The 21,840-nt window shown below is 40.1% G+C and overlaps 1 protein-coding gene across 2 annotated transcripts in view; it reads right to left on the reverse strand.

Annotated features, from left to right (window-relative positions):
* The window catches only part of PLCB1 (phospholipase C beta 1), a 679,674-nt gene that overhangs the window by 449,020 nt on the left and 208,814 nt on the right, over positions 1–21,840 (reverse strand). For both annotated transcript variants that reach the window (XM_084776840.1, XM_084776841.1), the window contains exon 3: positions 14,809–14,877. In XM_084776840.1, coding sequence (XP_084632966.1) covers positions 14,809–14,877 — 69 coding nt within the window. The remainder of the gene's footprint in view (positions 1–14,808; positions 14,878–21,840) is intronic.

Consider the following 21,840-nt stretch of genomic DNA (forward strand, 5'->3'; position numbering starts at 1 on the left):
GGGGGGGGGGGGGTGCACTTACAAGAAGCAATACAAATGGTTCTCCACAGGAGACTGAATTTAAAAACACAAAACAAAAACAAAAACAAGCAAGCAGACAAACAGAAGAGAGCAGTTCCAGGATGGAGCTGTACAAAAGAAACAAAGCAGACTGTCACGATCTACTTGTAGTTCCTTTAAGGTTATATTAAACCAGCAGAAGGGGCTGGAGAGATGCTTCAGCATTCAAGAGCATGGGTTGCTACTTCAGAGGACCCAAGTTCAATTCCCAGCACCCACATGGCAGTTCACAAACATCTGTATTTCCAGTCCCAAGGGACCCAATACCCCCTCTTGTCCTCATGGGTTCCAAGAGACATATATGGTAGACACACACGCATGCATGTACACACACAGGCACAAACATGCAGGCAAAACACTAGACATGTAAAATAACCACACAAATAAAACAGTAGAAACTGTTATGGCATGCAGAAAAATACTAATCTTATGTAAGAATGATAAGAACACACTTTATATATTTTAAGAAAACCTAGTGTCTCAGATGATTGGGAAGAGATGGGTTTTGTATCACCTGCCCTCAGAGGACTAGATCTCCTCATGCGTGTTTATGTGTGGCACTACCTCATATTCTTGCAAAGAGAAACATGGTGAGGTCAATCCAGAAAGTGAAGAGAAACTGAACTAAAGGATGTGAATGTGAGTGAAACCAGTGCTCAGTCTCATGCATTCAATTTTGAATTTTGAGTCAAGTACTTAGTTTACCTCTTCAAAATAGAAAGTTAAAAAAAAGGAATAGAGAATTTAAGCCCTAAAATTCAGTGTAAGTATAATTAAAAGCACCCAAAGGAATAGCTAATTAATACTATAACTCTCAGGAAATTGATTAATTTTAATAACCTTGTAACACACATGCCAGTATACAGCTTCCTAAGAGATAAACAGATCCACAAAGAAATAGTGAGTTTTCTTTAGTGCACTATGCTATGGAAGTGTTTCATTTAAATATAGCTAGGGTGTAACTATTTCAGGGTAGGAAACATTTGTAACTACAAATGAATTAAATTCACACAAGAAGAAATGAAGAAAGATCTCTATGACAATAAGTTAAACTCAACCAATTTCGACTTATGATTCTACTGCTTGCAGTATAATTTATGGAAATAATATTAAGGACAATTAAATATAAAAAATTGGCTTCAGAATTTCTAATAACATCAAAGATAACAGTGTTTCCTAACTGTTCAAAAGTAAATGCATAATAAATATTTTATAACTTGAGATCACTAGGTTATTCTTTGGGAAAATTACTGATAGGAAGTAGAAGCACTCAGAACCATCACTACTCACTGTGCCTAGGCAGGTGACGGGAACACACAGTTAAGCAGAGCTTGATCTTTAAGAAGCAAATACATGACTGTGTGTTGGGAATTATTCAGCATGCAAATCAATTGATTCACTTTTTCATTTTTCTTCTTGAAAAAGTTTTTGTTTGTTTGTTTTGGTAGCAGCTGTAACTTTAGTCATTGATAAAATTATGGACAGAATCCCTGTCACTTTCCCCAACTTGTACTTAACTGTCCTTTGGACAAGTTCCCACATTTAGAGACTGCAGCAATCACTCAGGAAGGGGCTCTGGAATAATTAAATTTCATTTTCTTCATCATACAGCAAGGAGTCCTTCAGTGCCGAGGATGTGTAATTCTAGCACTGCTCCAAAGTATGACTAGCGTTAATAGTGCATGAACTTTTTGCCACATGCAACTAATACCAACTAAGTAATAATACTCAATTAATACTCAAGTAATTATTTTAGTAAGGTGAGTTTGAGGCCAGCCTAGTCTATGAAGTGAGTCCAGGACAGCCAGGGCTACACAGAGGAACCCTGTCTCAAAAAAAAAAAAAAAGTATATTTTGAGCTGCCTTGGATCCATTGTGTGAATTTCTGCTTTAGAACCAATAATTTCAAACCTATTAACTGGGCAGAGATTCTACAAGCACCCCAGGGACACACCCCTGAGCTTCACACTCCCCACTTCCTCTGCAGCCTTATGATAGGTATATGATTTATTGTCTAACAATCTATTGTCTAAGAAACATGCTCAGCCTGCCAAGCAAGGCACGACTCAGTCCAGTATATTGTTTTCTGCCATGGTTTCCTCATTTTTCAATTTTAAATCTTGCACTGAGCATGAGCACTACGAAAGAAAATACGGATCAATGAAAAGATTTGATTAAAAGAAACAATGAGTTGTCTAGACCTTGGGATGTTTTTAAGAATTTACTTGAAAGAATTCAACTCTAATGTGGCAATTGCAGGAAGATATTATAAAGCAGACTGACTCTCTCATGACTTTCCATATCTCATAAACTAGAATAACAATTCTCTTTTTAAAATGGAAAAATAATGACTCTTGTCATACTTCCACAGTAGTTAAAATCCTCTTCACTATCTTTCAGATAAATTATTTGACTGGAGCACAATCATCTCAAACCATGAATTTTGCACAACTAACCTGAAAATTAAATATTAAATCTGGTTTGTTGTGATATAATTTATTCTTTAACAAACTTCTCCAATGGCCTAACAATCACTAACTCACATAAAAATATGATCAACCATTTACTTTAATTTTTTTTAATTTCATGTGCATTAGTGCATTGGTGTTTTTCCCATATGTCCATCTGTCTAGATACCTAGGACCTGAAGTGACAGTCAGTTTTGAGATGCCATGTGGGTACTGGGAATTGAACCTGGATCCTCTGGAAGAGCAGCAAGTGCTCTTAACCACTGAGCCATTTCTCCAGCCCCTCAGTCACTAACTTTTATTTTGATATTGCAAACACTAATCTTTTACAATAGTCTCTAGTGAGAATTTATTTCAAGCATTGTTACTTTAAAAATGTGTAAACATAAAATTATGTTTTCCTTCTTCGCCTGTGTGTGTTGTGATATGAAGAATTTGAAATGAATTTCACCCAGATTTTCATATAGCATCCATATTTACAAGTAAACATTTGTAAATAATGGCTTCTAGACAATATTTTTCAAACAATATTACAAGGAAATGATTCATACAGAAACATGTTTCAGATGCGCTAAAAATAAAATAACACGCTCACTCATTAACTCTTGTTTTAGAGCGTGCAACAATGTAAAAACAAACAACAGTTGTTTAATTTCCCAGGCCATTTGTATGTTTTGTAACCTATGACACTTTCAAAAGCCTTATTAACTTCACTAAAAGTACTGAAGGATGAAAACAATATAATTTATACAATATGTAAAATGACAAACACACTTAATTTCGACTAAAGATGATGAAATTTAATTTCAGTTAACATTTCTAAAATGAAAAGTTACTTTTGGCTAATACTTTTTTTTTAACAGAAATAACAAATCCTGGACCATCTTTAATTTGTAATATGCCCTATTGTAAGGACAAACACTTTTCATCACTATGGCAAATACCAAAAGAATATAACCTGAAAGAAGGAAATATTTCATCAGAATGAAAGCTTCAGTGCTCTCAGTCTAAGGCCCCCTGGGCCCACTCCTTTAGGTGTGAAGTAAAGCAGATCTCATGATGGCCAGAATACAAGAGGCCAAGGTCACTTACCTTATGATCTAAGATGGAAAGGTGACAGAGATAGTTCCAGGACAGGATAATGCCCCAAAGGACACTCCCTCCCACTGACACCTTTACAATGTTTGTGTCACCTTGCTGAGTCCTCTAAATATGAATCTACCAGTGGATTAGTCCAAGGCCTTCACAATGCAGTCACTTTCCAAAGCCCCAACTTTGAACACGCACTTGGGCCAAACACAAAGTGAATACTTTGTAATGGTCATTATTTAAAAGGGCCATAAGCCACTCAGGAGAAAAGCGACCTTGTGACCTTATCTCTTCTTAATACTATTGTATAGGTGCTTAAGTGACAATAGGAATTTTTTGGCTTTGCAATCACAGCACCCACATCACTTGAAAACTAGCACTGTGCTCTGTCTACTCTGTGTCCTCATGTCATTCAGGAACTGTAGTAATAGATGCTATGTTTCCAAGAAGCACTTCCATTTTAAACTCTTTCATCTGTTAAATTATCTGCCAATTAGCATTTCTGCATTAAAGTTTATGTCAAATGACATTAGAATCTAATCTCCCAAGCGGAGGTAGTGCAAGGAATATATACGCACATTTATCTATCTATCAGTTTTACTAAGAGCTGGGAAGAAAAGACCAATCGAAAACCTTCAGCAGGTAGTGAGGTGAGTAGCAACGAGCAGTTCCCAAAGCCAAACATAATGTGGTCTTGTTATTCACCATGGTTGAGCTCATCAGGCAGCTCCAGTCAGCTGTATCTCATTCCAGGCAAACCAACCGGCATACTTGAGAGCTCTCAACTAATGTACGCAAGGAGGCTTGAATCTGGGCCTTTCTGCCCCTAAACCTTGTGATTTTGTTTCAAAACAGTGCTTTGGATTTTGCTTCAATGACTTCAGAATGCAGGGGGAATGCCACTATGTTCTGAACTGGAAGCAAACCGCTTTAAGATTATTTTGATTGCTGTGAAAACAAACTGTTGGCAAATCAGGCCAGTTTTGCAAATAAGAAATGTAAGCTTTATTATAATAGGATTGGAACAATGGTTCTTTTGGAACAGGTGCTGGCAACAGACATAGCTAGACTTCATGTTCACTTTTTAATAGTTAATATATTACAAATAAATTTTTAAAGGTATGTTTAACTATCAGAAATACAACAGTATCAATTTCTCAATGACAAGGAATCCAAAGTAGGACGTGAAATTATATACAAGATAATTTCCTAATTTTAACATGCTTCTGCCTACATATTTTATTAACTTAATATATAAATAATCATAGGTAAACTACATTTTGCACATACAATGCAGGGATGCTTGTGTTGAGTGCTTTCCATACATTTTATTCATGGGTCTGTACAGCAGCCAGGTGGGATAAACACAGAGATTAAATTTGCATTCCAGATAAGGAAACTGCCTCATATAGAGAAAATGACATGCTGGGTTATATAGCTTACAATTGTCTTTGTCACACTGCTGTCTCACCCAAGAATTTGTGCTATAGTAGCTACTTTCTATTATGCATTTATAGCTCACAGAGACACTTGTTGGATTCTCTATGGGAACAAAAAGGAAAACAATATGTTCCTCAGTAAAACCACTTAGAAAAGCCATAACATGAATTTTAAAAATGACTCAGCTGTCGGTTCTTATCCACTTTGACAATCACATTGATTATAAGGAAAACAGTTCATTTACCTTTATTAGATCAGAATTACTCTTTATAGAAGTTAGTCGTAACTTGGTCTTTAAAATACTGTGAGAAAATATTCCTTGTGGCTGGATTTTCCTCCCTCAAGATACATGTGTTGAAGTCTTAACCCGTACATCTTACAATGTAGTCAGAGGAGATAAAGCCATAGGATACACTTATTTTTTCTTAATTGAGAAACAGTGATCAAGTTTAAAGAGGACTAGACCAAAAGATTCTGAGAAAATTCCCAGTGCCTTTCTGCATCCTAATTCTGAAATCACTGTCTTTGAAGGAGAAACTCTGGTGCTTTTCACTAACAGGAATGCATCTCTAACTTGATTGAGCACCAGCATGCCTCCAGGGACCTGTAGAGGTACTGTGGTGTCTGAGCCCCACGCCACACATCGTAATTTAAGTGATCTGGGTGTGGAACAGATCAAGATTTTAATAGTCCTCCCTGCATGTCTCATATCTTTATCCACAATTGAAAGCTCTGCTTTAGAGCACAAGTCAGTGGGTTGAATTAATTTGTAAAAATTATTAACAGTGAAAGCCACAAGATGGCATAATTTTTCATTTGAAAGAATTAAACTAGAGAAGTGTTTTTAGCCATCTGTCCTGCACCTCCACAGGTTGAAGACACTGGATATAGACTGAGATCACATAAGACAGAGGGACTATTATCAAGATGTACAGCCTAAAAAAAAAAAATACCCGGGCTTTGATCAATTCTACCAAGCAATGCTTTCAATGCTGGGAACCGGAATGTCCATACTCATTGTCACCCTATTTTTTAACTCCTGTGACAGCCTGGTAAAGACATGTCCTCCCTTCATTCCACAGCAACTAAGTATCTTGGGAACTGTTAGGCAGAAAGGCAGGAAGGTAAGATATATCTGTCATAATCAAAACTCAGAACATTAACGCAACCATTCATGTTTTCAGTTCATTGAATTTCACAGGTGGATGCACACATACACCAAGGAGGAATGTAGGCATTGCTCGCACATTCAAATATAACTGCTGTAAGAGACATACTACCATCTCCTCAAATAAGGGGATTTATTCTAACATCCCAGTAAAGACTGTACATCTGAAAAAATGCTTTAGAGAAAGTAAAAGCTTCCAGCCATTAGAGAAGATATGCTGCACCTTAATGGTCACTTTCAGGGTCTTTTCTTGTCTACCATTGGATGTCCTTGAGGGTACAGTGCAGGTAAAAAACAGCTGAAGGATTTCAAGTACAAATAGGCACCCATTTTCTCCAACCCCAGAATCCTAATGTTTCTGCTACCAAAGTTATATAAAGGTTCCTGTTTCCAAGGAAACTACTGACATATATGGAATTTAATGAACATAAAAAGGAACCATGCCATATAATTTACATTTAAAGATAAATGTGAATAGCTGTCAAAATCACACACAGAGAAACACGCACACGCATACAGGTTCTGAGAATTTTTAGCTCGATTTTTGCTTCCATTTAGTAAAAAGTATAAACACATTTATGGAAACAAAATGACAAAAAACAATTCCAAAAAAAGCTCTTGCAACATGCGAGGTGAATTAAGAAACAGCTGAAGCCAAGAATAAGGGCCAGAGGTTGATCTCATTAGCAGTCAAAGGAAAATGAGGAAACCTTTGATTTTGTTGCATGAAGTGTTCTTTTCTCTCTTCCTAGCCCACACGTATCTACATCAGATTTTGTGTCTGCAGTTTCATACAATGATAAATCTGGACAAAGTCAGGAAATTCACTTATAATCACCGAAAGGGGCAATGAATAAAGTTCTCATTTCAACTCCAAGCCTCACAGATGATTCATTGAAACCACTGTTGTAGAACACCCAAATCACAGCTCATTATGAGATTTCTATGTTGGCATCCAAATCCTGTGATGAGCTATTTGGGACTTGACAACCCTTAAATAAACAGTCCTTTACGAATACTGCAAGACATGTTTATGATATAGGGAGCTTTTGAAAGCATGTGCAGTGGTATCCTCAATAGGAAGCTTCAGTAGGAAAATAAACGCCTAGAGGAAATACCACTTCAACTCCCCCACCCTCACCTACCTTCTCCTTTGTAAATGCATTTTGAAGGACTTGGGTGCTCTTATCTGTTTTTTTCTGTCCCCACTGAACTTCTTTTTCATGAAATATACAAAGCATGATTCACAAAAATCTAGGCATTAAAACACACACACACACACACACACACACACACATACACACACACACACACACACACACACACACACACACACACTGTGGTACATCCACCATTACCGTATCCCCATGGGGCTCTTTCATCGTCTCACAGTGCGCTCTCAACTAAACAACAGCCTTCCCTCCCCCGCCCTCCCCAATCCCTGACATCCACCACTGTACTCACTGTATGTGAGTAATCCAGATATCTGACACGTGCATGGAGTCGTACCTCATTTGTCTTTTATATATGCCTTATTTCACTTAGCAAAATATCTCCAAGGCTTGCTCATGTTGTAGCACACATTAAAACTTCCGTCCCTTCAAGGCTAACTAATAGTCGATATTGAAGCACATAATACATTTTCATATATCCATTCATCTTAGAGAGAGACACTGACCTATAAGTGCCTCCTTGCTTGAGTTTCTGCTTTCAACTCTTTGGCTCCTCACGAAGTCAACAAAGTCTATTTCTCTCTCTCTCTCTCTCTCTCTCTCTCTCTCTCTCTCTCTCTCTCTCTCTCTCTCTCTCTCTCTCTCTGTGTGTGTGTGTGTGTGTGTGTGTGTGTGTGTGTATGTGTGTGCATGCGTGTGTATGTGTTTGTGTATTGTGTTTCATATTTGGGCATAGTACATGCAAGTGTGCAGGGGTATGTGGCCATGTGTGAGCATGTGGATTTTGGAACAGGATTTCAGGGTCTTTGCCTCTGTTTCCTGCAGTACTGCCTTGAGATAAGGCTTCTTAATCAATCAGAAACTTGTCATTTTGATCAAGGTAGTTCTTAGTCAACCATAAGGTTGCAATTTTGCTAAGAGTAGCAAATAGGCTCTCAGGGTCCACTGATCTCTACTTCAGCATTCTGGGGTTCCAGACATGCCCACCTATGCTGGGGCTTTTCCTGACGATGGTGCAGGCATTCAAACTAAAGTCCTGGGCTTGCAGAACCAGCACTTTTACCTACTGAGTCATCTCGCTAGCCTGAGTCTCCTCCTTTTATACAAACATTCACTAGGACACCTTACCCAAGCTTTAAACACCCAAAGGTCAATGTCCAGGGCTAACATCTCCTCTGAACTCACTACGAGGCTTCTTAATGTTAAACATTTGACAGGCAACACAACCATTTAATTATTCAAAACAAAACTCTAGGTTTTAAAATGAATTCTTTTTTTTTATCCTTCTTTCCTATGTCAGGACACAGCAAATCAAATAGTCTAGTTTCCCAAATAATATAGTTGTTTTTGAATTCTCTCCTTCCTCGTTCTTTCCATACAATACATTAATGCATGCCGTGTTCCCGTCTTTAATGCATATTTACATGTTACCATGTAATTCCCTATCTCAGCAGCTATCACCTTGACCACAAGTGACCATCATCACTCTCTTGACTGTCTGTAATAGCCAGTCCATTGGTCTCCATCGCTCCTTCCTTCATGTGCGGAGGGCTGTTCTCAGCACAGGGATGCTGTTTAAAAAGACTCAAATTCTTTCCTGCTCAGAAGTCTGCATGTCTCCTTAGTTAACTAGAAAACATCTCAAACCATTGGCATGCTGCTCTCAGGTTTGAACCCCACTGTAGTTCAACTCATATATGCTCCCCTCTTGGAGCTTAGATGCCTCTACCTGTGGCCATTCACCAAATTCTAGCTCTCATTAATTTCTTATTTCATTAAGATAACTTACTCTGTAACAGATGTGTAAAACACAAAGCCTACCCATCACTCCATAGCCTGTGGTTTCCTCTCCTACTTATTTTTACACTGGGATTTATCTGTCGTTTCTCACCCTCTCACCCCCATACTATTACATGATAGAAGATGTTCATAGTGCTGGAGGCCATGCATGCTGTACTCCATTCTCCATTCTTTGACTTCGGGCTAGTGCCATGAAACAGCCCAGAGTAGAAATACTTCCACATGGGAAATCAGCCAACACAGAACTCAAGGTTTCGGTTCTTTTCTTGAAAACCTAGTTTTCCAGCACCATCGTTCCCAACGTAAGTTACATGGGAGCAGAGCTGTCTGCCCTGTTTATTCCACTGCTGTTTTTTCCCAGAGCCTAGGTGCATGCCTGCCAGAAATCACCAACTCCTTGTCAAACCCTACAGAATGAAGTTAAAAAATAGGAATAATAAAAGCCTCGTTTTCTACATAGAGATTATAAAAGCAAAGGCTAATCAATTTTTAAAATTTAATTTTACTCTAATATGCCTCATGGGATTCGGGTGATACTATATACAATTATAACTTAATTATTGACCTAGATATTCACAAAGCATCCATATTGAAATCAGCATTACAGATCTGAAATAAATCGCCCTCTACCAATCAGAGGCTCTGGCTGCTAGGCAAGTATATGAAACATTTCCCTTTACAGAAAGTAAAGTTTATTTTATTGATTGATTGATTGATTGATTGGTTTTTCAAAACAGGGTTTCTCTGTATGGCCTTGGCTGTCCTGGACTCACTTTGTAGACCAAGCTGGCCTTGAACTCACAACAATCTGCCTGCCTCTGCCTCCCGAGTGCTGGGATTAAAGGCATGTGCCACCATGCCCGGCCTTGAAAGTAAAGTTTTTTAAAAAGTCACAGCAATGTTTCTCACAGATATTGCTGTGTGTCGGTGAAAGCTGAACATAGACAGCCTGAAGGTAGCACATAGCACAAAGTTGGGAGGTCTTTGTAACTACGACATTTCTTCTTTTGGAGACTAAGTTCAATATAAAATTACTTTCAAGATGCCATGTATAAAGTTTAACATAAATATTATTTTCTATTGGTTTTCATCCTGTAACTGTCATGTGCTTGGGACTTGGTTTAGTTTTCTTTACTTTCAACTGATTGTATTGTCCAAGATGAGAAGTTTTAGATTATGTCAATTTGTGGGACATCTGAGTATATAATTAATCCCTCATGAAAGTTGGAATCAAGGGCTAGCAGAAATTGCTCTCCTATAAGCAGACACATACCACATGCCCATTGCACAGATGAGAAAAGTGAGGCCCAGAGGAAGGACAGTACACCTTCTTTAACCACTCAGTGGCATGTCTGGCATAAGATATCAGAGCTACTTTTCTACTTGATCTACTTTTCAGGGTACCTACTGACTTGCTACATCCCAAGCATCATGAAAGTGATGATATCATCTTTTTGCATTAGCATCTTTTAATCTTTCTCACATGGCCTTATAGGAAAAAAAAATATCGATGTACTTAACGTGCACAAAAGTGTTCCATAAAAGAAGCTGCCTTGTGCCAGACTGCTATTTTTAATTCCAGTCAAGTCTATTCCAATTAATGCTGGACACAAGCCACTAAATTAATCTGCTGGGTCAAGAACTACTAATAGATCCGACACCACAGTGTCACTGTCTGAGAACAGAGATTCTTCTGAAATCAGCCCACAGAGTGGATATGAGCAGCATAAAGCAGATGTATACTACGCTGCAGTGCCTTGCTCTTCCTATGCGGGTAGTGAGGAGGAAGAGAAGGGCAAGAGAGGGGAGGAGCATGCACTATAGAGTTAAGGATGTAAGGTGCCCTCTGTGTTTTCCATTTAGACTATAGAGTCTCCCAAAGCCGCTCCAATGAGAAATGTCAAAACCAGTGACTTGAACAAAGGCCATATACAGAAGAGCAGATTTTCACCCTATGTACTATGCTGGAAGTCGACACTTATTGTCATTAGCATGGCACCACATTGCCTCCTCCATTTCCTATAAACGCCATTTCAGATCACAGCAGGCAGAGAAAACAGTGCATTCTCAGGCCAGTGTTGAATTTTTATGTAACAAGACACTGTGAAAAGCAAAAGCAATACAAATACATACATAAATATTTGCAGGGTGCTTTGTATTTTGATAAATATCTACTCCACAGGTGCTTTTTTTTTTTTAATCTAGATGCTTCTGCACAAAGTCCTACTGAATCTGTTCTCCTGTTACTTCGCTGTTTTCCCTGAGTCGACAGCTTTTCACATGCTGTGTCTGTAATCGTACCTTTTTATGTCTGCCCAGGCCCCAGGGATTGCTTGTTTGTTTGTTTGTTTTATACAGTGTCATCTTGTGTGCAGCCCAGCTTGGGCAATCAGACTTGGGCTCCTCCACGTCAGGATCCCAAGTGCTACAAATATTACATGTGTCATCATGTCAAGGCTGTTCTGCTTTTTAACCTTTTACCATTTTTTTCCTACCATTTTCTTTGAATTTCCAGTTTTTAAGTTCTACAAACTTTATTCCACATTTTTTTTTGTTTTGTTTTTCCTTTGAGAAAGGGCCACACTATGTAGCTCTGTCTGTCCTGGAACTCATTCATTCTATAAACCAGGCTGGCCTCAAAGTCAGACATTTCACCTGCCTCTGCCTCCTGTGTGCTGGGACTAAAGGTGGGCACCACCAGACCTGGCCTTTATCTCAGCATTCACAATGGTCTCTGACCTCTAGAGCAGCCATCTGCCTCAAGCCATACATCTGTTCCACAAGCTATTCTACTGGACTTTTCTGGAAGGCTTTGGTGAACAATCCTTCCCCATCTATACCCTCTTGCCCCACTGTCAGCCAAGAGCTATTGAGGGTGTCACTGTGTTGGAGCTGGAGACCTGAGAGAAAAGACGGAGATGGAAAGCCAGCTCAGCAGGTTGGTGAGAAAAATAAAGACCTTGATAATATAAACTGAGTGGCAGAATAAGATGTGAGCATCCTGAACATTTTAAGTAAGTTATGCTTGTCATTTATCCAGGTTGAGCCAAGGTCATCCATGTCAAGTTAAGGGTTTGGTTTTTTTTCATGGAAACATTGTCCTCCATTGCATGTGGACCCAGAAAGCTCCTTTAACAAGACTCCTACTCTGCTCACTTTTGACATTTCAACTTCTCCAATTTAAGAAAATGAGATGAAAATTAACTTCCTGAAAGTCAAGACTTGAAAATTTAAAATAACATTTTCAAAAAGGCTGGGAGGAGAGGTTGGGGAATAAACTCAGGGATAGAGTGTTTGCCAAGCAGGTATGACGTCCTTGGTCTTGTCTTCAGTGCCACCATTTTTTAAAAATAAAGATGGCAGTGTCATCATACGATGATCACCATACTCGGCTGTACATTTGTGTTTCAAAGTCCTGAAGCCATGCGCCTTTCAGCACCATTAGATTCTCCGGGAAGCAGACTTTGTGGGGAGTGGGAAACAGGCAACGACTTTGTTTTTATGTTCCCCCAGGGGATATCCTGAGAAGTTAAATTTGAGATCTCCTGTGCAATTGGTTTGTTAATGAGTTATTTGGTTGCCTTCTCACAGCAGTCTTATTAAGTCCCTATTATCATCACCGAGCCTACGAGGAGAAAGTCGGTCTCAGCAAGGTCACACAGGTAAACAGAACAGAACTAGCTTGGGAAAAGCAAGTGTAGAGTAGGGCAAATGTAGAGAGAGATGTGGGATGGCCCACAGAGAAATTCACCCTTCTCTCTAAGAACGCCTCAGCAGAAACAGACGGGCTGAGTAGCCTGGGGTTCAAAAGCACTTCCGCAAGGGAGGCGCTTTGAGATCTAATCACAGTTTATCTGCTGAACGCAGTGCACATGCCACTTCTGTTCATTTATCAACATTCCATAGACATTCATCAAACCGCATCCACAAGCCAAACACTGACTGATAAGCTGGCTGGGAGCTAGCTTTCAGTGAAAGAGACCAGCTCCAGCCAACTGCTCTCCTGGTGGCAGTGGGACTGGCCTTGACACCTGATGCTTGAGAAACAGTGGGGTGTGCTGAAAACCAGTGCAGTGAAGTGTGCAGCTGTCCTCAGCTGGTGTTAGTGTCAGGTGAGGTCAGTAACCCTAGGCTAAAAGGCAAGTTTGGCTGCTAAGTTACTGGTACTGTAGACGGAGCTAACAGGCTCGCATGAAAGCTGCCTGAAATGGTGTTTGAAGAGAAAAAGATCCCCTGCTAACCTCAAACCGAGAATAATTCTGCATCACCAACAATGCATTAATTCCGAGATGCTTGACATGAAGTGCAAAGACCAAGACGTGGAGGCCCCCAGTATGAGGAGATCCCATTGAAACAGTTAACTGGTTTTCTCGTGAAACACAGTTAGAAGCCTTCTTGTAAACATTTCTGATTTTTTTTTTCTGTCTAAATATGATTTTTCACATTTTGTAGCCAACCATTTTAATGCATTAAGCTAACCCCGGCATTTGGTATTTGTTCTATGCAAGACTGTCAGCAGCAGCCTACGACTGCAGGACGTCTGTGAGGAAAAATTATTCCAGGGGACGCTTTCTCTGTTCCTCCAAAGCAACAGATCATCCTGGATGCTAAAGAAACCACTCTGACTTTTTGAGGCTAAAACAACAGTTGTGGGAAGACACTAAAAAAGAAACTTGCTACTTTAAGCTCCTAAATGGTAATGCCCCATCTCTTGTTGCTTTGTTGATCCACTGTCTCCACCAGAAACGAAACATTTAACGTGTCAAATATTAAACCCAATAACAAAAGAGTTTTCACTTGCCTAGATAAATTTTAAAAAATGGAATTTTCTCCATCCAACATTCGGATATTCACTTCAGAAAATATAGCGCAAACCAAAACCAACAACATTCCACTTAACGTATGCCAAAGCGTCCTCACTACTGTGTGCACACTTAACCTTTGGCTTTATGGATGCCCTTGTTTTGATTGCACAACATTTGACCTTCATACCATCTCTGCTCACTAGGATGAATGTGAACTATTATAAATGTAAGTAAAGAAATGTATGTTTACTAATGCTTCTGAGTTCAGTGGTATTTCGCAAGTGCTCTCAAAAAATATCTTAGGCCATTTAAATTAACCGACACAGGCTAAGTAGGCCTCATTGAAAATACTTTGGATAAGATTTCAAAATTGTGAAACATTGCTGTATATGTACTCAGATGTCTTCTTAATATGACCCAAATCTAAACACAAAAGTGATACACACCTCATGCACGTTGCCTGAAATAAATTTTATACACTGTTCTTAGTGACCAAGGCATACCATGGGTCAGTATTGAGTTTTCCATTCAGAATCTACAGTGTTTTGAATTTCCAGTTATAGACACTTCTTTCTTCAGGCAAGTGCAAAGTCCCAGAGCACTAAGCAAGCCCCTGCATTCCCCACCCATATGCTCGCTCCCTGTTTCCATCTACTAACGAAGGAGGAAGTGAGGACAGTTCACTGACTGTTGTGTTTTACAACCTGTACAACACAGAACCTCTTAACTGGGGCAATTAATTGATATCTTGACACAGATAAAGAATCAAAGTAGCAGCTGGTGCGGGCACAGGCTCCGCTTCCTACCTTGGGAGCTTTGGCGTGCTTCCCACACCTGGCATCCTTGACAAGGCTGAGATCTAACAGCTCCGTCTCCTAGAAGGCAACAATGGGAAATGGATAAGAAACCACACAAATCATTTACTGTTCTTTTATGCTATTGACATCACTTTAAAGGATACTATCATCTCGAGGTTTACCCGAGGGCCTAACGGCAGGACGCTATCCCCCATTCTGTATGTCTCATTGACTCAGAAGGAAAAAAAAAAAAAGATCAATTGCTAACTTCTCAGTTTAATACACATCCCAATGTATATTAATTTGATAAACAAATTAAGTGCATGGTTTACATCCCTGAATCTACAGCCTCTAAGGCAGTGGTTCTCAACCTTCCTAACACAGTGACCCTTTAATACAGTGCGTCATGTTGTCGTGACCTCTCCCCCACCATAAAATTATTGCACTGATGCTTCATAACTGCAGTCTTACTATTGTTTTGAATCATAATATAAATATCTGATATGCAAGACATCTGATGTGTGATCCCTGTGGGGGCTGGGACCCAACCATTGCACAAAGCCATTCCTAAATCAAGAGAAATCTGGCTTCTTTGTCCCACTGCTGAAAAGAAATCCTGGAGTCACTGAATGTAATTAAGGAGGGAGGGAAATCAAGGAGATTAGAGAGGCCAGAGGAAGGATGTGCTCTCATCAGCTCACTCACACTCCTAATGTATCTGGCCAATATCTGGACGCATGCGCGCGCGCGTGAGCATGCACACGCGCGCGCGCGCGCACACACACACACACACACACACACACACACACACGCACCAAATCTGCTGCCAGCCTGCCTCTTGTATACAAATCTCATGCCATTACCCTTTCACTTAATCATTAATTACCAAGTGTATTTATTATTCAAACAACTACAGTATCTAAGTTACTCTACGGCACAAGAAACTTGCATACGTAATTGCTTTTCTGGAGTGCCATCAAGTGGGGAAAGGGACATAAAGAAATGAATGTGTATGTGACATGGAGGCGTACATAGCTGCCAATTTTAAAGTCAACTGCTATGAGAAGTCACGAAACAGGATTTTCCCCCTTGGTGAACACGGACGAATCACTTAGCTGGGAGAAGTGGAAACCATGTTCATCAGAATTGGGGAGTGTAGATGGAGGAGTAACGGCCCAGAGGTTGGAGATGAACCTAAGATAGCCATGGTCTTCAGATATTTAGAGGCACCATCCATGCATCTAGAGAGAAGTAGGAGGTAGGAGAATCAAAGGCCTCTAGGAACAAAGAATAGCAAAGTTGTAAGCATGGTGGCAGTGCAACAAGATTGCCCCATAGGTGACCTTCAGTGTCCTATTGGAACTAAGTATTGAATATGTGACAGGAAGTCATGGAAGACAGCCCCAGAGGTTGGGGACCTGGAAGTCTACTGATGGACAGTGATGATGAGGTTTGTATGACACCAGCCAGAGTACAGTGGAATAAAGAACAGAGCTCCCTTAAAGCGGTTGCTACGTCCAACAGATGTTTCCTGGCCAAGATTCAAGGGGAGTCGAGACATCTCGCTCCCTTCTCCCAGAAAAGGCACTATACCATGGTTCATGTGACAGCTGACTTTCTGGACAACTCATCCAAGATGCTCAAGAACGTTGATACAGATGCTCCCTGGAGGCATTTTCCAGCAGGTGTCTTCCAATTCTACACGTCTCATCAAAATAGTTTTGATTAAAGTACAGAGAGACTTGGGTGTGGAATCCCTCTCTTGCATACAAATGCACATCAGAACAAAGAGGAGATCTGGTCCTGATCACCTCTCTGAGAGCTGGGGCGAAGATGGGACAGAGGAGGATTCTTCTCCTGCTCATTCCATCTTGGAAGTTTCCTTTCCCCATGTCAGTGGGTCCCTTGACCTAGTCTGCACTGTGACTGACCTGTGGAAATCTTCCCATAATGATGGAGTGACATTTGGTAACTGGGCAGAAGGACCTTCCTTGCAGGACACTGAGACATTGCTTTTCTACTGAGTTGCCTTCACCCACAGGCCCAAAGGTACCTCATGAGCACTAAAAAAGTATGCTATCAACATGGCAGTCAATATCTGGTATAAGCAACTTCATCATGGATCTGTCCAGGAGAAATAACGGAAAACCAGACTTGAGGAAGTTGGAGCCCAAGTCCAGGTTTTTTCATCTCCATAGCAACAGCAACCAGTTTGCTGAAGAGGAGAGCAGGGAGGTACCAATAAGGCCTTTAGAAGTTTAATCTACAAGATGGGAACAATATGATGACCTGAGAGATGGGATAAAGAGGAAAGGCTGCTCATCATTGGAGAGTTCAGAAGGAGACTGCTGCATAAAGAAGGAATCATCAACAGTGCCGGGGGGTTGTGACTTCCCCACTGGGATGCAAACCTCAGGCAAACTGCTCTCATATTTGAGAGTTGTTGACTTGAGAAATCTGTTCATCGGCAAATGCCACTCATGAACTCATTTGAAGATTGTTTCCTGAATGCCTGCAAAGTGTCGATTATTGGTGAGGGTTAAATCGCAAAATACAAAAGTAAGTTCCTCCATTTTGAGGCACTCTCAAGTAACCCAATCAATCACTCCCTTTACAAAGAGATACTTCAAACCACCTGCAGATGCTGGCTCTGGAAGGTAAATCTAAAGATGAGGTAGAATTCCTGCCTTTGTAGTTTACATCGGGAAGAGGGCAGAGATAGACTCTCAAAGAGGAGCAAGTCAAAGGGAATGCATATAGGCAGGAATAATAAGCATAATGCAACCACACAACAAATATGTCAAGGCAACAGACATGCCAACCCATGTTTGTTGGAGGACTGACTGTTTCACACAAGTAGGACACACACTCCCTATATACACACCTTACACTTACCTAACTTAGATCGTAACATTTTCTACTCAAAGGCTTTCCTCTCAGTTGAACAAATGGACTGAAACGTTGCTTGTTTGTTTATACACAAAATCCAAACTGAGTTCACAAAGAACGTAGTAAGCATCATTACTTTTATATTGAAGATAATGAATATTATTCTCTCCTGCCAGCTCCAGGGGTGGTTTCATTCCCCAAGCTGTGGAGCGAGAGTTAATGCCAGCTACCCTAGGGATTCATTCTGATAGCACAGAGCTAAGGAGCCTCTCTCACTGGTGTGTAAAATTGTGTGTTCTGGAAAAGCATCAAGGGTGGCATGGGGTGGGTAATGTGGCATGGAGGAAGATCCAGGTGCAAGTGTTGCTGATGGGCTCTTTTGGCTGGAATGGGATGATTAAAATAACATACACAAATTCATTTACATACAAAAATTGCATCACTTTCCCTCTTCCACAATGAAGGAAATGCAGAACTGAAGGCACAGGACCACTGAAATGTTATTTGTATCATTGAGACTTTTTCTAGGTTAATATTCCCGTGTTAATAGTTTTAACAACCCAGTCCATTATAAAGCACTGAAATGGTTCCTTTCTTAGCTCACTTGACAACACCTTCTAGATTTGTAGAACTTGCTGAATACAAATTGTATCTCCTGTTACAAAGTGACAATACCCCCAAATACCAGTGGTTATCAGAATGTAGCCTGCATTAGAATAACTTGGAGGGTTTAAAGACATTAAGCTTGAGAATCTGATCTCTAACAAGCTTCTAACTGGTGCTGATTCTGCTAGCCAAAGGACCAGTACTTTGAGATGTGCTAATAAACACACACTCACAGGATGCTACTATGATTTTTGGGTGACCATGATGAATAAAGGCTACATAATAATTATAAATTATATGAAGACTCTAATTTGTTTTTCTATAGGGAGATGTCAATAATACCTACTGAATGTAAAAATGTATCTAATACTGAATAATCTAGGCTTGGATTTGATGTAACTGCAGGAACACACCATAAACTAGTTTTGAAGTTGCTTTATATTAAATTTTATACTGTAAGTAAATATCTCTAAATGCTCAGAAATTTAAGCAATCATTAAAATGATTTTATGTTGCCTGGATGTCTTGCTATTTAGTCTTGGCATCACATTTCATAACACCATGGTGCCTTCAAAGCAGTGAAGTAGAGGTTTTCTTTATGTTCTAAGGCCATCTGATTTGCCTAGGTACATAAACGGAGAATGCAGCAACAGACATCTGTTTTAGGACTACTATGGCACTTTCAAAGACTAGACCACAGTCCTGGGACCCCCAGACAATGCACTAATATATTGTGTTCTTCCTCCACCCCCACCCCTTTATAAGTATGGATAAAGGCAAATCAACAGCATACAAAGGTTTGGCGAATATTGTTTTAGATTTTTGTTTTGAATGCACAGTGAGAAAAGTAAGACCTGCGAGCTAAGTGAAGACTGAATGGTCTCAGATGTTTATATTCAGCAGAAAGATTTCAGCTCATCAGCCACAAACCTACTGCGAGGTAGATGAGCCATGAAATCCACTGCAAATTCAGGAAAGAACTCACTTTAAAATGCAGCTCTTTCCGGAATACCAATTTCTATGCATTGTTACCAAACTCCATTAGTCACCCAATATAATAGCATGCTTCAAGTTCACACAATACATAATCAGAGCAGCAATTACAGCCATAAACATTTCACAGAGAAGATATTAATGGTTGGGTGTGTAGTGTGATTATGTGTACCTCCACATATGGTATATTCATTAAGCTGTTCAACCTTGATTTACCAAAACAAGAATAAGTTAACATGGTGGCTGCCAAACAGCTTCAAATTTCACAATTACGGGATGTTTTGGGGATCCTGCAAAGGGGGTTTGGAATTAAGAAGCATCAGCATAGGCCAGACTCTTTGTCCTTTAACACTGTTTGTGAGATGGCTGCCCAGTGTGTGTAGCCCCCTCTCAAAACTCCCTGCCCTCTCTCCCCCATCTAGGCTCCTATTTTATTTTTTCTATACACATATTTTTGAATTTTTGTTTTACAACCTGCAATGGAAGAAAGACCAATGTTAATGAGGGGCACCATTCATCAGCAAAGATGATTGTCTCATATTCTTTATTTAAACACACTTAGGTTGAATATAATGCAAGCTTTGTACACTTAGAAGGCAGAAAATGGAAGGGTTTGGTTTTTTTTTTTTTTCAGCAATCACTTGTTATCAATTAAGAAGCCTGTTGCAGATGTTTGTGTGTACCAGGTAATCCATGTTGCAAACATAGGTGCAGGTGCCAGCAACATCTTGCTTATTTGGGCTGCTGCTAAATCAACTGAGATATTAAACTGAGATCTCTATTTAGCAAGCAAAGGTAATTGCATACATATAAATGCTAATGCTTATAACATCTACCATTTTGAACGAAAAGGAAAAAGTTCCAGCGGAAACATAGGAAGTTGATGCATTAGCTGCTTTTCAGTTACTATGATGATGCACCATAACCAAAGGCAATTTAAGGAAGAATGAGTTTATTTTGGCATATGTTTTCCAAAGGATGAGCCCATTATCACAAGGGGCATAGCACCATATGGCAAGCACTGGTGGCAGGAGAAGGACGCTTCGGGAGACCATCTCTAGTGGCAAACATGAAGGAGAGAGGACACTAGAAGTGGGGTTGGCTTTTAAATTTCAAAAGCCCACCCAGTGATGATCTTCATCCAGCAAAGCTGTACCCCCACCCCCAGGCCTCCTAAATAGCACCATTAACTGTGGGCAACGTGTTAGAATGCCTGAGCTTATCAGGGACGTTTTAAATTCAGACTCTATAGTTGATGAAGCATATGGAAGAAAAGCAGGAAATATATAAGAATAAAAACAAGATCTGAAGATGAAAGATATTTCATGAAAATCTGAAATAATAAGAGCAACAACTTCTAGAGAAAATTGATTTCACTCTCGTGTGCCAAAATTAAATGTGAAATAAGATGAATATTTGCAGTGGAAATAGGAAACATGAAATTATTCTTGTGTTACAGGTTACATTGTAACTGTCTATCAACATGGAGTTTCTGGGCTTTGTTGTGAATAACTTGACGAAGACATTGTGGCATTTCTTCTCCATGAATAATACAGTATCTGGGCTATGAGTCCAGGGCAGTGGCTGTATTCTACCCTGCTTTATTATAGGAATGATGCCCTAATGCATATGGTTAACACTGTCCAATTTGTGCTCTAACAAAACCAAACTGTAAAATATCCTTAACTCTCACTTTTAGATAGACTCTAAATCTTATGTGCCGCTGTTACAAACAGCCAACAGACATGAAAAGATAGCTGATACAATGTATAGATTACTTACACATTTCCATGTTCTGAAGACTTTGTCTGGCTCTCAGTGCCTTGCAATGTCACTTACTCTATTCTGGAATCTGAATGTTACCCGTAGCCTTACTTCCAAATTCTCTAGTCTGGAGCAGCCAATATGACAGAAAATGTGGAAAGTAATAGTATTTGTATTTTCTTCTCTTCTTCGGAGATAAGGCATCCATCAAAGACAGGAGCTCATACAGTCTTCCAAAAGCTAAGATCTGCGAGTCTCCACATCTGTTTTGATCTGCTGCTTGGTGGAACCTCTCAGACGACAGCTATGTTAAGCTGCCATCTGCAAGCCTACTAGAGTATCATTAATAGTGTCAGGAGTCGACTATCCCCTATGAGGTGGGTCTCAGGTTGGGCCGGGCATTGTTGGACAGTTCCTCAGTCTCCACTCTAATTTTATTCCTGCATATCTTGTAGAATAAATTTTGGGTGCAAGTTTTTATGGATGGTTGGTGTTGCTCTCCATCCACTGGAAGTCCTGTCTGGCTGGAAGGGGACCTCATCAGTCTCCGTGACCCCTGCTACTATGAGTCTTAGCTAAAGTCACCCCCATATCCTCCCAGGAACCGACCCTGTTGTAGGTCTCCAGCTCAGCTCAGCAACGCCCCCACCCTGGGTTCTCTTCTCTCTCCAAGTTCTCTGGCCTCCCTCCCATGCTATCCCCGCATCTCACTGCCATCCTCATTTCAGTCCAGACTCCCTCTCCTACCCTGTTCCTTCTCTTCATTCAGTTCTGCTGGGAGCACTGGGA

Source organism: Acomys minous (genome assembly GCF_964271855.1).
Source record: "Acomys minous genome assembly, chromosome: 3".
NCBI classification, from domain to species: domain Eukaryota; kingdom Metazoa; phylum Chordata; class Mammalia; order Rodentia; family Muridae; genus Acomys; species Acomys minous.